The sequence below is a fragment of the Pleurodeles waltl genome, chromosome 9, assembly GCF_031143425.1.
Source record: "Pleurodeles waltl isolate 20211129_DDA chromosome 9, aPleWal1.hap1.20221129, whole genome shotgun sequence".
Lineage (NCBI taxonomy): Eukaryota > Metazoa > Chordata > Amphibia > Caudata > Salamandridae > Pleurodeles > Pleurodeles waltl.
In genome coordinates, this window is record NC_090448.1 from 1,078,492,493 (window position 1) to 1,078,506,769 (window position 14,277).

Sequence of the window (14,277 nt, forward strand, 5' to 3'; positions counted from 1 at the left end):
AATTACATCACAAGATTAGCTCCATTCTGGATTCAGAACTTCATGGAACAATCACTGAAAAACACATCATTTTGGGAAGGGTTAAATTTATACAAGGCTAGCAATACCTACATCTTCAGAGAGATGTATTTTTCAGGTATGGGCTGAATTCCACATTTGACATCCTTTTTAGCCTGTGAGTTTACATGCCCCTACCACCAGCCCTTGTGCTCCACACAAACTGCAAATACCCCTCTAGGCGACCACAGCCACAAAAACACTTCACAAGTACAGGGCGGCAAAGGGAAAGGCACTTTCCTGTGTGCTGAATATGAAGACCAGAGAAATGCTTCCTGACATGCTGAGCACAGAAAACAGGAAGACACACCTTCTCACAACTCCATGCCTCCCTCTACCTCTGGCGTTTAGTAAAAAAGAAAACAAAAAGCTGACTTGTTATCTCCCCATCAGTAGGAGAACTGCCAAACCGATTTAATACCTGGAAAACAGATTCCCACCTTCAAAGCACATGAGAGTCTGCAATAATATCTCAATGAAAATAAAGACAAGGAATTTATCAGTTGCTCATTCTCATTCTCACTGGGGTGGTGGAGGGGCACCTATATATTTTGTGGCCAAAGCAAATGGTGAACTCACTCCGAAGCATCTATTATCAAGAATTGAACACCATCACTGTTTAAAATGCATATCATCTTCACCTTATATTTGTGCTGATCCCAAAGATCTTCACAAAGCTGCATTTTAAAAGGTCATATAACTTGGTGAGAATACTTGAAGAGGATGAAGGGAAGACTGTGTTTAATACATACTATCACCAATTTACTATTTAGTTATGGCTATGCAATCTTTGTAATGCATCTGCCGCCTTCAAAAACTCTGTAAGCAATATTTTCGAGTCCAACCAAATGTATTCATGGTTGTATAGTTACAGGACATAATTTATTGCCAAATGATTGAAGAACATCTACAATACGTGGGGAGTACTGATCCAACTAGGAAGTATTCTCTTTATGCTAAAATAGAAAAGTGTCTAGTTGAAGTGCCCTGCATAACGTTCCTGGGATTTGAAATATCAGCCAAGGGCCCTAATATGGGCCTGGCTGAAGTGATAGCAGTTTTAGAATGGCCCCAACCAAGGCCTAAGAAACTACAATTCCTTGGTTTTTACAGTTTTTATAGACATTTCATTCAGACGTCTCTTCAGTCATTCAACCCATAAATTTGCAAGAAAAGGAGTGAGACTCTTCTGGGTAGAATAAGAAAAAGCTTAAAAGGGCCTCAAAATTCAATTCACTCTAGTACCACTCCTCCACAACTCAAATAGTTTCCCTTCATAGGTGAAAAACAGAGGCCTCCTCATTTGCAATTGTTGCAGTTCTTTCTCAGCAAGATGGAGAAATCTAGGAAATGCATCCTTTACCCTATTAATACAGAACGATGATCAAAGCATAGAAGAACTACACAACCTATGACAGGGAACTGTTGGCCATATGAGGCATTTGTCCACTGGAGACATCATCCAGAAGATGCCCAACATTAGATCACAGTCTGAACAGACCATAAGAACTTGCTATACCAGACTACTATGAAGTATGTCAAAGCTCGGCATGCACAATGGGATTGCTCTTTTCCTATTTTGATTACCAAATAACCTTCCGATCTGGTAAGCGCTATGAAAAAGCAAATGCTCTTTCTCAATAAACAGATGATACAGAGAATGCTTAAGAAACAAACACTGCTCCTAGCATTCTAACAAATCTCTTCTTCATTTAAAGACCTTCTAGAAATGGTAAACGTTTGTCAACTTGGAATCTCAAGTAAGCAAGGACTCAAACGAGAAGCAAGAGATATTATTGTATCATTGTAACAATTAATTTATTTGCAGTGAACCCATGCAAATCATGGTATTGAAATGATTCACCTACAGCAGGGCACCCCAACTTTTGAAGGTCTATTCATAGAACTTTGGTCAAGGATCACATAAAAAATGCCTAATCCACTCCTACATTAAACCTGGTTGAACCCTTGCATGGGGAAACCTACAACCACCTCTTACTCCAAATAAACCTGGAACAAGATCTCCATGGATTTTATAGGTGGACTTCTTCTGTAAAATGGATACAAGAGGATTCTAGTGGTCATCATGTATTACTTTGGAGATGTTGTCTAGTGCAGTCGAACTGTCGGATATAACTGGTTCATATTTTCCGATAGCATGGTCAGCCTGAAATAATCACCACAAATTGAGGGACCCAGCGCACATCAACTTTTTGACACAAAACAGGGGAGTGAAATGGGTACCAACCATTTTAAATACACGATCTACTATCTGCAAACTGGTGATTTAACACTGAGCTGTTGGCAAGCACTAGGTTTCTATGATTCTACATCAACAGCGGCTCGCAGATTCAAGACACACCGATATGAAAGTTGACCCTTCTTCAGTTACAGCACACTTCCCCAGTTGGCTGGCCCCAAGTGCCAAATTAATAATTATGTTGTAATTAGGTGTTGTGCAGGGGTGGGGGAGGGGGGCACAGAGAATGTTAACATGTTGTCTTTATTGCACATCGCTCCTCCAGATATTCTACTTTTGTCTAAGTAATTGTTGCAAAACAGGGTGCACTTTTATGTAGCAGATGCTAATTCACTTGCACTAAATATTGCTCATGATAGCGATCAATCTATATTGGTATATTTATTTATTTGAAACTCTGCTGTAATAACTTGGTGGCTAGCATAAGCATATTGAATTGTACTTGAATACTAATGCATTAATATCCAGCTATTATATATGTGAAAATAAAAGAATCAAAAAAACTCACCCCCTGAGTTTCCTTCAAGAATTTCCGGCGGGCTGAAGCAGAATGACATGGAATGATGGCACATATTGTGAACTGAAAGAGACAGTTCTTTTAGCTTTGGCAATTGGAACAAAACCTGCCTCAAAGCATTCTTGGGAACAAACCCATCTTTGCTATGAATCAACAGAGAGAAAAGATTATGTAGTTGGCATAGCCCAACCAATGCCTTAGAACTGCTCAGTGTTAAATCGCATAACCACAAGTGAGTCAGCTGCTGAAAATGGCAAACGTCACTCAATAGTTTTTGATCCTGAAGTCCTGAGCAGTTGGTTAGTTGAAGTCTCTGTAGATTTGTAAGCGGTTTCATACCTTTGATCGCCTCATCTGTCAAGCAGGAATGCACAGTTATGTTTAGAAGGTCAGGCACGGTTGCAATGAGCCTTTTCCAATGATAGAGTTTTAAATGACACACTTCTACTGAACATACCTTCCTTGTCTTAAGCATTTTCAAAAAATTTACATTGAAAATTCCAATGTCTCTAAAGACAAATACGCTCTTTTTCCACAGAGCAGGGTGGTCTATCAGGGTCCTGAAATGACTGCATGTCGCACGAATATTAGCCTTGTCATTTGGTGAGAGATGCATAAATATCTTTAGAAATATTTCCTGGGGCAAAAGCAACCAGTTAACTGGCAGAACAAATTTCTTCTGATAACCTCTGCACCTCCTGACTTCACATGCTCTTCTGAACCTCTTTACTTCCATCGCCATCTGTTAGAACACAGTGGAAACAGAGATGTGTCAATTCAACCAAATACACCTCAGTGTAAATAACTACAGTGAAAAAAGGATGCTTTATCTTAGGACTTGTACTGCAACCCTAAAGTTTGTAATCCATTACATTGCCAGCAAGTACATTTCGAGTCAGTAAACTGTGGCCACTACATTCAAAGTCTCTACAGCAGGAGTACCTTAACATCACAACTTCATAGGTAAGTCTTTTTTTAAGTGTATATATTTTTGTGTAAACATTTGTTTTATACATATAAACATAAATAAAAACTATTAAAAAAATTAATTTACAATTTTTTTAACTTAATTTTAAGGTATGAGTAAACATTTATACAAGATGTATAAATATTCATGGGTGTATACACATGTCAGCCTATTGGTCAAATATGACAGCATTTTCATTGCTTAAAAGTAGATTTTCCGTAATCGCATGATTTCACAAAACGTTACTGTAAATGAATTCAGATTATAGTTACACTCCAGACCAAGTCTGCCCTAGAAGGATCAGGAAGACTGTCTACGCTTTGACTTCTATATTTGAGCAAATTGAATAATTCTTGAGCAAATAAAATCACATCACTTCATCTCATTCTGCCTCAGGTCCCTTGTTTGCAATAACTGTGAGCAAATACCAAGCACTATATTTTTACATTTTAAAAACAAGAACTTGTCACAGTTACAAAGTTACGGGACTGTTTCTCAAAGCTATTTAGGTGCATTAGTTAGACTTACATGCACACAGTTGGTTTTGAACTCTTTAAGGATTTACTTGCATGAATATAATCATGTGAGCCACTGTATTCAGTGAGGCACGAAGTAGGTGGCAAGTTGTAATTTCAGAACTGGAAAGTTCTACATGTTTATCCACACCCACAACATTACATGTTTAAGGGTGTTTGCCAACTCCTCTCCAATCTCTTCCCACCCTAGAAAAGGTCAGAAACTTACTGATGACAAGAGTAAGAGTAAAACGTCTTCCCAGATAAGAAGGGAGCCCTGCTCCTACCAAAACAAGATGAGAGTGTAGGAAATGGAGTTTCTTCATGAGGCACAACTATTTCTCCATGGAGAAAAAGACAAAAATATTGCACCTGCTCAGCAAATATTTAAGTAAACGTGCTAAGAGTATGGCTGGAAATCTGCAACTATGGACAGTTTCCAGGTCCACTTCAGGAAAGTCTTGTGATCTCCTGAAAACCACAAATTGCAACCAGGTAAGGTCTGTGGGTGCACGTTTGGCTTTCTTAAAGACTGGGACAACAGAAGTTTTTTTTTTGTTTTTTTTAACATGTTGCGCGGCAATGATGGTGTCACACTTCATTATTTATTTATTTTTTACAAATATAGGCATGCATCACAAAAATAGTATTCAGAGATCTCAGAAAATTGAAAAATAGCACAACTCTGCAAATGTCCTTTAGAAAAAAAATATATATATAATTTCTAAGGTTCATTTTATTTTGAAAGCAAACAATCACCAATATTGCTTACATTTTTTACATGTATTTCATGCAAACAAGGAACATTCTGGAAGCCTTACATAAATTGCTGAATTTTGTAATTATATGTACAAATTTCATATTGGAATCACTATCAGTAATGAAAGTTGATCTTACAGCTCACTGGCTTAGTTGGAACGGTAACCCCAACGGTAGGGGCTGTTCATTAATAAATGACTTGAATAAAGTTTTGAATATCCCCTACATACTGGTACATATCTTGCCTTTGCAGCAGACAACCCACACTGTGGTACTGTAAACTGGTGGCCAAAGGGTGTATCCAATGGGCAAAATAAACATGAAAGATTTGCTTTCCTTGACCCCAAACAATATGTCTAGATCATTGGGTGATATAAATTCCTCACCCCTGTTATCTCCATCCCAACATTTAGTAAGAATACTAGGAACGACAAATGGCTAGACAGTGGAAGGAGAACTTAGGACTGTAGTAACAAAAATTCATAACATAGTCGGGGCTAGGTTAACACTATCACACAGGTATCTACTCCATAATCCTTCGTGGCAAATAGAGGTGGATACACACACCGGAAGGTGTAACAGTTGACGTAAGAGTGTTTTTGGCAGGCTGTAGCAGTGCCGAGTCACGCAGTCCCCATATTCTGGTTCCACAGGTGATCGACACAATGCATCTAGCCTTATAGCTCTTTAAAATGGCTGTGAAAGATGATGACCCCAATTGCCTAATAAACTTAAAAATAGACAATGTTTTGATGAAATTGAGTGCGTCTAACTTTAAAAAGATGATTCTGATTGCATTTATTTTCAAATGGTAACCCTAGATACATGAAGGTGTTTACTATCTGTAATTTGGTGTTTTGTAACTGAAGGGTTCTTGTGATACGTTTAGATGTGCCACAAACCATGATAAATGAGTTTGACTTATTTGTTTGCAGCCCCAATGAGTCCATAAACTCCACAAACTCATCTAGTAACCTCTGCAGGCCAGTACCCTTTCTAGACATGAGTACGCAATCATCCGCATACATAAATACAGATAGACCTCTTGGCCCTACCCTGGGGGGTGGGGGAGGGGGGGGGTGAGAAATTCTGCTACTATCTCCAATAGGGGCTTCTCCAAGTCATTGATGTATAGCCAGAACAGAAACGGTGAAAGTATGCAGCCTTGCTGAACTCCCTTACTGATGTTAATGGAAGGAGTGCATTTGCCGTATGGTCCATACCTAACATGACCAACAACCTCCTCATGCAGTTGACAAAAGGAGGCGCACTATCCTTGCCTCCACTCCCAAAGTCAGTAGCTTCAACCAGAGTTTCCCTCTGTCAACATTAATGAAAGCTGCACTGAGGTCCATGAAGGCAAGATACAGGCACCCTCCCCTGACCCGTACATACTTATTAAACAAGAGGTAAAAATTCAGGCACTGGTCTGTAGTGCCTAGGCCTTGCTTAAACCCATAATGCACTGGAGATAAATAGACCTCTTCGGTTGCCAAGGTCTCTAGATGATCTAGCAATATCCTGCCCATCACTTTTGCTGTGGAATCTATGAGCGAGATCGGACAGTAGCATTTAGGGTCCCCTCTATCGCTCTTTGGCACCATTGGAGACTGTTGCACTATATAGGGAATTAGCAAAAATTGAAGCCCACAGATCCATACTGCTCTTTAAGAAATCCACTGAGACTCCATTCGGGCCTGGTGCTGTGTTGTTAGGGCCATTAGCAATGTAATTTTTAGAAAGTTACAGCTTTCCGGGTTTGCTCATGGGTTTCATATCAGTTTCCAACACAAAGTGAAAGTAGAGAGAAACAACAAAAATAAAGAAAAAATGACATACTTTCCACAAACTGTGGTAAAATAATATTTTTGGTTTACAACTCTGCCCATTCCTAGAAGAGTGATCTTATTGCAGCAAATCATTTGTTGAAGCAAATTCTCAAAGAAAAAAATACACATACTATTTTGCACAGCACATTTGTCCGATTCAAAAAGACACAAAATAATTATTTCTACCTATTCTCTCAACCCCCTCTGGGGAATCCACAAATTCCAGATACTTATAGAATTCAGAACATGTGGGAATACAAAAATGCAAATTAAGTCTCTATAAATTTTGTAAAAAAAAAAAAAAGGGCTGAGCACTTAAGGGGTTAATGCTAGGTACACAAATTCCATTGTTTCTTTACACATCATCATCACAGTGTCTGTTTACAAATCATCACATTGTTATCACTATAGGGACGAAACATAATGTTTGACATCCATGAGTGAGAATTTTTAACTTTATGTTGAAAGGTAACCCAGTGTTCTGCATTGACGGGTTGTGGCTTGTTCGCAGTATTATACTAGCAATTAGGTTACTGGGAATGATAAAGGTTTGGCCCACATGAGTTCCTAGGGGACCACTGTTTTCTTTGTAATTTGTAGCCTAGGGTCCTACACTAGGCACAGGAGGTTACCGTTATCTTTTTAACGGCTCATTTACTTTCTAAATTATGTTTGCTATTATACCACTGTCAGCAAAACAAATATGAAAATCTTTCAAACAAGATCATTGTTTGCAACAAGACATTTAAGAACAATAATTATCTGTCTTAAATCAATCCTATACACTATCACAGTCTGATTAAATACTTTGATAAGATTGTATAGAAAGATGTTACTCCATCTGCAACTGAGATTCATGTGCAAAGTGCAACAGAATGTACAAAATGCAAGGATGCACATCCTCCATTTACAACTGTTATTCATGTGCTAAATACAATGAAGTGCAAAAATAGTTATAACTTTGTTTTACAGATTAATGTAGTCCATGACCTACAACTGTTTTTTTTTTTTTAAGTGAGTTGTTCCTCCTTTCAGTGTTGGTACTCCAGCCCTGCATCTAATTATTTACCTTAATGGCAACATCATCTGTCAGATCTATACCACCAAATCATTTCCCCATCTAGACCAGTATACCCTAAATTCCATAAAGTATATTAACTATGAAAGTTCCAAAAGGAACTTCACTCCCCTACTACTGTTTTCAATATTAAAATGCAGCAATTAGGTATATTCAGGTGCACAAAATTTTCAATGCAAAGAAGAAAAAAAAAAAAGAAAAAAAAAAACAAAAAGGGAGGGTAGAGGGTCTAACTACAGTCAAAGAGGAAATGTGCATAAATTGAAAGGAGACAACCTACTTATTTTAGCATTTAATCCAACATGCAAGAAACCAGAGAATGCAGCATGGAAGGTTTGCCGATGGTCCATCAACAGGTAAGTTAAACAAACATTAGCCAACAAAGCAGCTTGCTCCTGAGGCACATACCATCTCATGAAGGTACTGAAAACCTATGGACTATGATTTTTTCTGCATAATAATAGTCTTTCTAGGTTCATCCACGGTAATAGAGCCATGAAGGTCTTATGCACCCACTCTCATTACTATATCTTCATACACGAGCAAGAGTATTCGCAGCCATATCATTTAGGCAGCTCAAAGCTGCAATTTTTCTCTGGAGTTCAGGGGTGTGAAATGTAATAAATTATCTACTTGTCCATGTGACAGGTTGCTTTTAAAATTGACTTGTCTTGTTAAAAAAAAAAAAAAAAAACAATCCTTGGCACCTTGAGGCGACATTATCAGCAATCTCATTATGTAAGACCTCTGATAACAGCCTCTCTGATTATGCTAGGGCTACTACTATAGTAAGGCTTGAATACTTGCAATTTCATTTCCTACTATAATAATTTCCTTGTTTTGCCACGTTTCCGTAGATCTACATACTGGGGCTGGAGGAAGCAGTAAGAAATAGTTATGCCTTAGAGTTTGCAAACCTACTAACTTGCATGTTTTAAGGATTTTCACCAGCTCTTCTCTAATCTTTTCCCATAATAAGAAAGGTTGGAAATTCACTCCTGACAATGGCAGAAGTAGACGTTCTTCCAGAGTGGGGAAAAAAGTGGTTGGAGGGAAAGTGAACTTGTAAATGCTCAACAGATTTTCACATGAGCAAATCTACACACGCATATTTGCTCATGCTAAAATACAGTTCACAAATATTTTCTAGGAGTACAATTTCCTGGTCTACTTCTATAAGTTCTTGTCAATTTATGAAAGCCACTAATTCAAAGACATATACAATGGGTGCACTTTTGTGACTTTTTTTAAGACCTGGGTCTCTAATTAGGTCCGGCATTAACAAAGACATTTTGTTTTTATTAAACTTCTATTTGTCTTTCTATCATCGGGCTTTACTGTGAGTGATCACATTCTGGTCTTCCACAAGGAGCATATTGGCACGCAAAGTAGTTTTGTTCAGTGTCAGGAACTACGGTGGCAATCAGAGGCGTAACGAAACTGGAGCCCCTCACTCCCCCCTCCGGACTCAGGGAAGGTGCTCTGGTGGGGGGCCCTCTAGAGGGATCTGCGGGCCTTTGGTACGCCACTGGTGGCAATGTGTTCTTTTTGAGACCAAAAAATGTTTTTTCTTTTGGCAGGGTTTGTTACAATGGTGAGGGCCTGGCAGCTCCCACAACAATAAAGTGTTACAAAAGACATGACAAAACAAGACATGCATTGACGAAACCAAAAGACTCACAAAAAATGTCCGATCGGTTGGCTTTGTCAGTGCTTGTTTATTTTCATGCCTCCCATACTCTTGTTGAAAATGGTTACACTGATTTTCCATTAGGAATATTTTGGGGAAATACTAGCATGCATCAGCACATTTGACAAAATTACGCTTCAAAAAAATAGCACCTAAAACTTCATAGTAGCTAAATGGTTTTTTTTGCTACTTGGATTTTTTTCTGAACATTTTATTTTGAAAGCATCATTCTTGCTTACAGGTTTCTGCAAATATTTGCATCTAATCAGAGAGCATTCTGGCAGCATTATCCTTAGCCTTATATTGTTAAACTTTTCAAACATATGTGTACGCCTTTATTTTTCTGGGACCACTGTCAGTAGTGCAGTGTGACCGTAAAATGTTTATTTACAGCGCTCACCCTAATAATAAAGGTATTTAATTACATAATGAGCCATAAATACAAGTTTGAACAGTATTAACATATGGGCACACATAATACCTCTACTGCAGACAGTTCCTTTCTGTGTAAACTGGCAGCCAAAGGGCTTGTGCTGCAGGGGTTGGGCCTACTTGTCCCAAGGACAAAATAAACATGAAAACGTGTTGCCCTTGATCCCAAACAGTATGTCCCGGGCATCGGGCGATAGGAATTCCACATCCCTGGGAGCTGCTGCTGCCCAATCTACTTTCCCCAGGATAGTTAATTTTTTGTAATCAATGCAAGATTCCAAGAATTTCTGACAAAAGCTATAATCCATTCTGCACAGGCGTGAGCTCAGGCTAAAGGCCACCCAGGAGCAAGTGCCTTGTATTCAAAATAGGCTACAAGCGGTAAAACTAAAAGGAGTTAGCAGAATAGCCCAGCTTTCTTCAGTGAAAGACTGAAGAAAAAAAGAAGTATTTACAAATTGTAGTATTGGTGAAATATTTTTACCTTAGGCTTTCTAGGGGTAGAGGCAAGCGGCTAAAGCTTATTTAGGAGGAATGTAAAGCAGTTGCAATCTAAGTACTATAAGAGATTTAAATAACGAAGGTTGGTCTGGAAGACAAATGAAGGCTGACAGGGCAGACAAGTAACCTTTAATAGTAGCCACTGCACAACCTTTCTGCGCTAAAGACAAAGCAAAAGATAAAACATCTGACAAATGAGCACGTAAGGGATCAATCTGTCTCTCTCCACACCATACCACAAATTTAGACCACCTATTAGCGTAGATAGTTTTAGTGGAGTGTCGCCTGGCCACTAAGATAACATCCACTACATCAGGCGGGAGAGAGAAGGAACTCAGGTTGCCCCGTTCAATCTCCAGGCATGTAGGTGCAGACTCTGGAGGTTGGGGTGTAAAACCTGCCCCTGCGTCTGCGAGAGGAGGTCTGCCCTGAGAGGGAGACGGAGCGGAGGGCACAGTGAGAGTTGGAGAAGGTCGGAATACCACACCCTCCTTGGCCAATCCGGAGCTATTAAGATTACTTGGGCCCGGTCCTGGCGAATTTTCCTCAATACTCGAGGAATCAAGGGTATGGGGGGGGGGGGAAACGCGTAAAGCAACTGGTCGCACCAGGTTCTCTGAAACGCGTCCCCCAAAGCCCCCTGCACTGGATATTGGAGGCTGCAGAATAAAGGACAGTGCGAGTTCTCCCGGGTGGCAAACAGATCTATCCGAGGAAACCCCCACAACTGGAAGATTAGACGGACTTGATCTGGATGGAGACGCCACTCGTGGTCGGCCGAGAAGTGGCGACTGAGACTGTCCGCACGTACATTCAAGACTCCGGCCAGATGATTTGCTACCAAGCAAATCCGATGGTCCTTCGCCCAGGACCATAGCCGAAGAGCTTCTCTGCAGAGAAGGTACGACCCCACTCCTCCCTGTTTGTTTATATATCACATCGCAGTAGTATTGTCTGTCAGGACCTGAACCGACTGACCGCGAAGGGATGGGAGGAAGGCCTTGAGAGCCAGACGTACAGCCCGCAACTCCAACAGATTGATATGAAAAATCTGTTCCTCTGGAGACCAAAGCCCTTTGATCTCCAGATCCCCCAGATGAGCTCCCCACCCTAGAGTGGAAGCATCCGTTATGACCGTGGTCACTGGTGGTTCTGCATGAACGGCCTTCCTTGGGAAAGATTGTCGCCCGCAATCCACCACTTCAAGTCCGTAGCAGCATCTCTGGAGATCTTGACAGAACCTTCGAGATCTCCTTTGTGTTGAGACCACTGCCTTCGGAGGCACCACTGAAGAGCCCTCATGTGCCAGCGAGCATGCGTGACCAACAGTATGCAAGAGGCAAACAGACCGAGCAGACGAAGGACCTTGAGGACTGGAACGACCGCTCCACTTCGAAACATTGGAACCAACTCCTGAATATCTTGAATCCGCTGAGGCGGAGGAAAGGCTCGATCCAATGTTGTATCCAATACTGCCCCTATGAACAGGAGGCGTTGAGAGGGCTCTAGGTGAGATTTGGGCACGTTCACCGAAAAGCCCAGGTCGAAAAACAACTGGGTTGTTGACTGTAGAGGATGCAACACAAGCTCCGGGGAATTGGCTTTGATCAACCAGTCGTCCAGGTAAGGGAATACTGCTATCCCATTCCTTCTGAACTCTGCCGCAACCACCGACATCACCTTCGTGAAGACTCGAGGTGCTGAAGTAAGACCAAACGGGAGGACCGCAAACTGATAGTGCTGCGACCCCACCACAAACCGGAGATACTTCCTGTGCGACTTGAGAATCGGGATGTGAAAAGAAGCATCCTGCAAGTTGACAGACACCATCCAATCTCCCTTGTTCAACGCCAAAAGCACCTGAGCTAGGGTCAGCATCTTGAACTTTTCCTGTTTGAGGAACCAATTCAAAATCCTCAGGTCCAGGATTGGTCGCAATCGACCATCCTTCTTGGGAATCAGGAAGTACCTTGAGTAACAACCTTGTCCCTTTTCCTGCTCTGGAACCAACTCCACTGCGCCCTTTAAAAGGAGGACTTGAACCTCCTGTTCTAACAACAGGAGGTGTTCTTCTGAACAATAAGATGGGCGGGGCGGGATGGGGGGCGGAAACTCCCGAAAGGGAAGGGTGTAGCCTTTCCCCGCAATGCTGGTAAACCAGGTGTCTGATGTGATGACTTCCCACTTGTGAAGAAAATGCAGTAACCTTCCCCCTACAGGAGAGGAGTGAGTGGGAATTGGTGGAAGCCTAAGGCTGCTTCCCCTGTGCACCCCTCCAGAGGACGAGGAAGAGGTAGAGTGCTGCTGAGAGGCTCCCCTGGTACGGACCCTACCCCTCCCTCTAATTGATCTAAAGGTGAGAGAGGAGGTAGGTTGTTGGAATCTCCCCCCGAAAGGAAGAGGAGGATGAGCCACGACCAAATCCTCGAAACCTCCTAAAAAACCTGGAGGAGGCAGAAGAAGCGGCTTGCAGTCCTAATGACTTGGCCGTGGCCCTGCTCTCTTTAAACCTCTCCAAGGCGGAATCCGCTTTGGCACCAAAAAGTTTGTCCCCATCAAACGGGAGGTCCAACAGGGTCGACTGCACGTCCGAAGAGAACCCTGAGTTGCGAAGCCAAGCCTGTCTCCTCGCAACCACCGCCATGCCCATCGCTCTAGCCACTGAGTCAGTTGTATCCAACCAAGATTGGATAACCTGGGTTGCAGCAGCCTGAGCATCCGACACGATATTCAAAAGTCCTTGAGGAAGCTCTGTATGCGATGATGTTATCTCGTCCATAAGAGCATAGATGTACCTCCCCAAGATACATGTAGCGTTGGTGGACTTCAACGCCATGCTACAGGACGAAAATACTTTCTTTGACTGCGAGTCCAACTTTTTGGAGTCTCTGTCCCCCGGCACTGTTGGAAAAGATCCAGGCGCAGATCTAGCAGAACAGGAAGCCTGTACCACCAAGCTCTCCGGCGTAGGGTGTCTGGACAGAAAGCCAGGGTCAGATGGTGCAGCCCGATACCTCCTGGCCACAGACCTATTAACAGCCGAGGAAGATACCGGCTTCTTCCAGACCTCCAATACCGGTTCAAGCAAAGCCTCGTTGAATGGTAAAAGAGGCTCTGCCGCAGTAGAGGCCGGATGTAAGACCTCAGTTAGTAAATTTTGCTTCACCTCAGCCACCGGCAAAGGCAGTTCGAGGAAGTTAGCCGCCTTCCTTACTACAGCATGAAAAGTGGCTGCCTCCTCAGTATACTCCCCTGGAGATGACAAGTCCCACTCAGGGGAAGTATCAAGGCCACTAGCTGTATCCAGTCCATGAAGACCCTCGCCAGAATCCTCAATTTCTCCTTCCTCCAGGACCCGTTGATATTCCTGTTCCTCCAAGAGACAGAGAGCACGTCTCCTAGAATGTAACCTCTCCTCAATACGCGGCGTTGACATGGCGTCTGCAGAAGTTGAGGAACAACGCTGATCGCCGGATCCATCCGACGCCATGTCCGGCGCCACAGGAAGCTTCGACGCCGAGCTTGGAGCCGGATGAAGAGAGGTGCGTCTCGGAGTCTCAGATGGTCCTGTCGGGGTCACTGGCCGAAACCCCGAAGTCGATGGAGCCGAAACCTCCGGGGCGGAAACCACTGGAGCCGACACCGGCGCCGAGCCCACATTCCCCAAGGGGA

At 42.2% G+C, this 14,277-nt stretch overlaps 1 protein-coding gene across 1 annotated transcript in view; it reads right to left on the bottom strand.

The window, feature by feature from the left end:
• LOC138260327 (uncharacterized) overlaps nt 1-14,277 on the bottom strand; it is a 111,565-nt gene that overhangs the window by 75,444 nt on the left and 21,844 nt on the right. Inside the window, exon 2 of the mRNA XM_069208716.1 lies at nt 2,826-3,576. Within this exon, the coding sequence (XP_069064817.1) occupies nt 2,826-3,576 (751 nt within the window). The remainder of the gene's footprint in view (nt 1-2,825; nt 3,577-14,277) is intronic.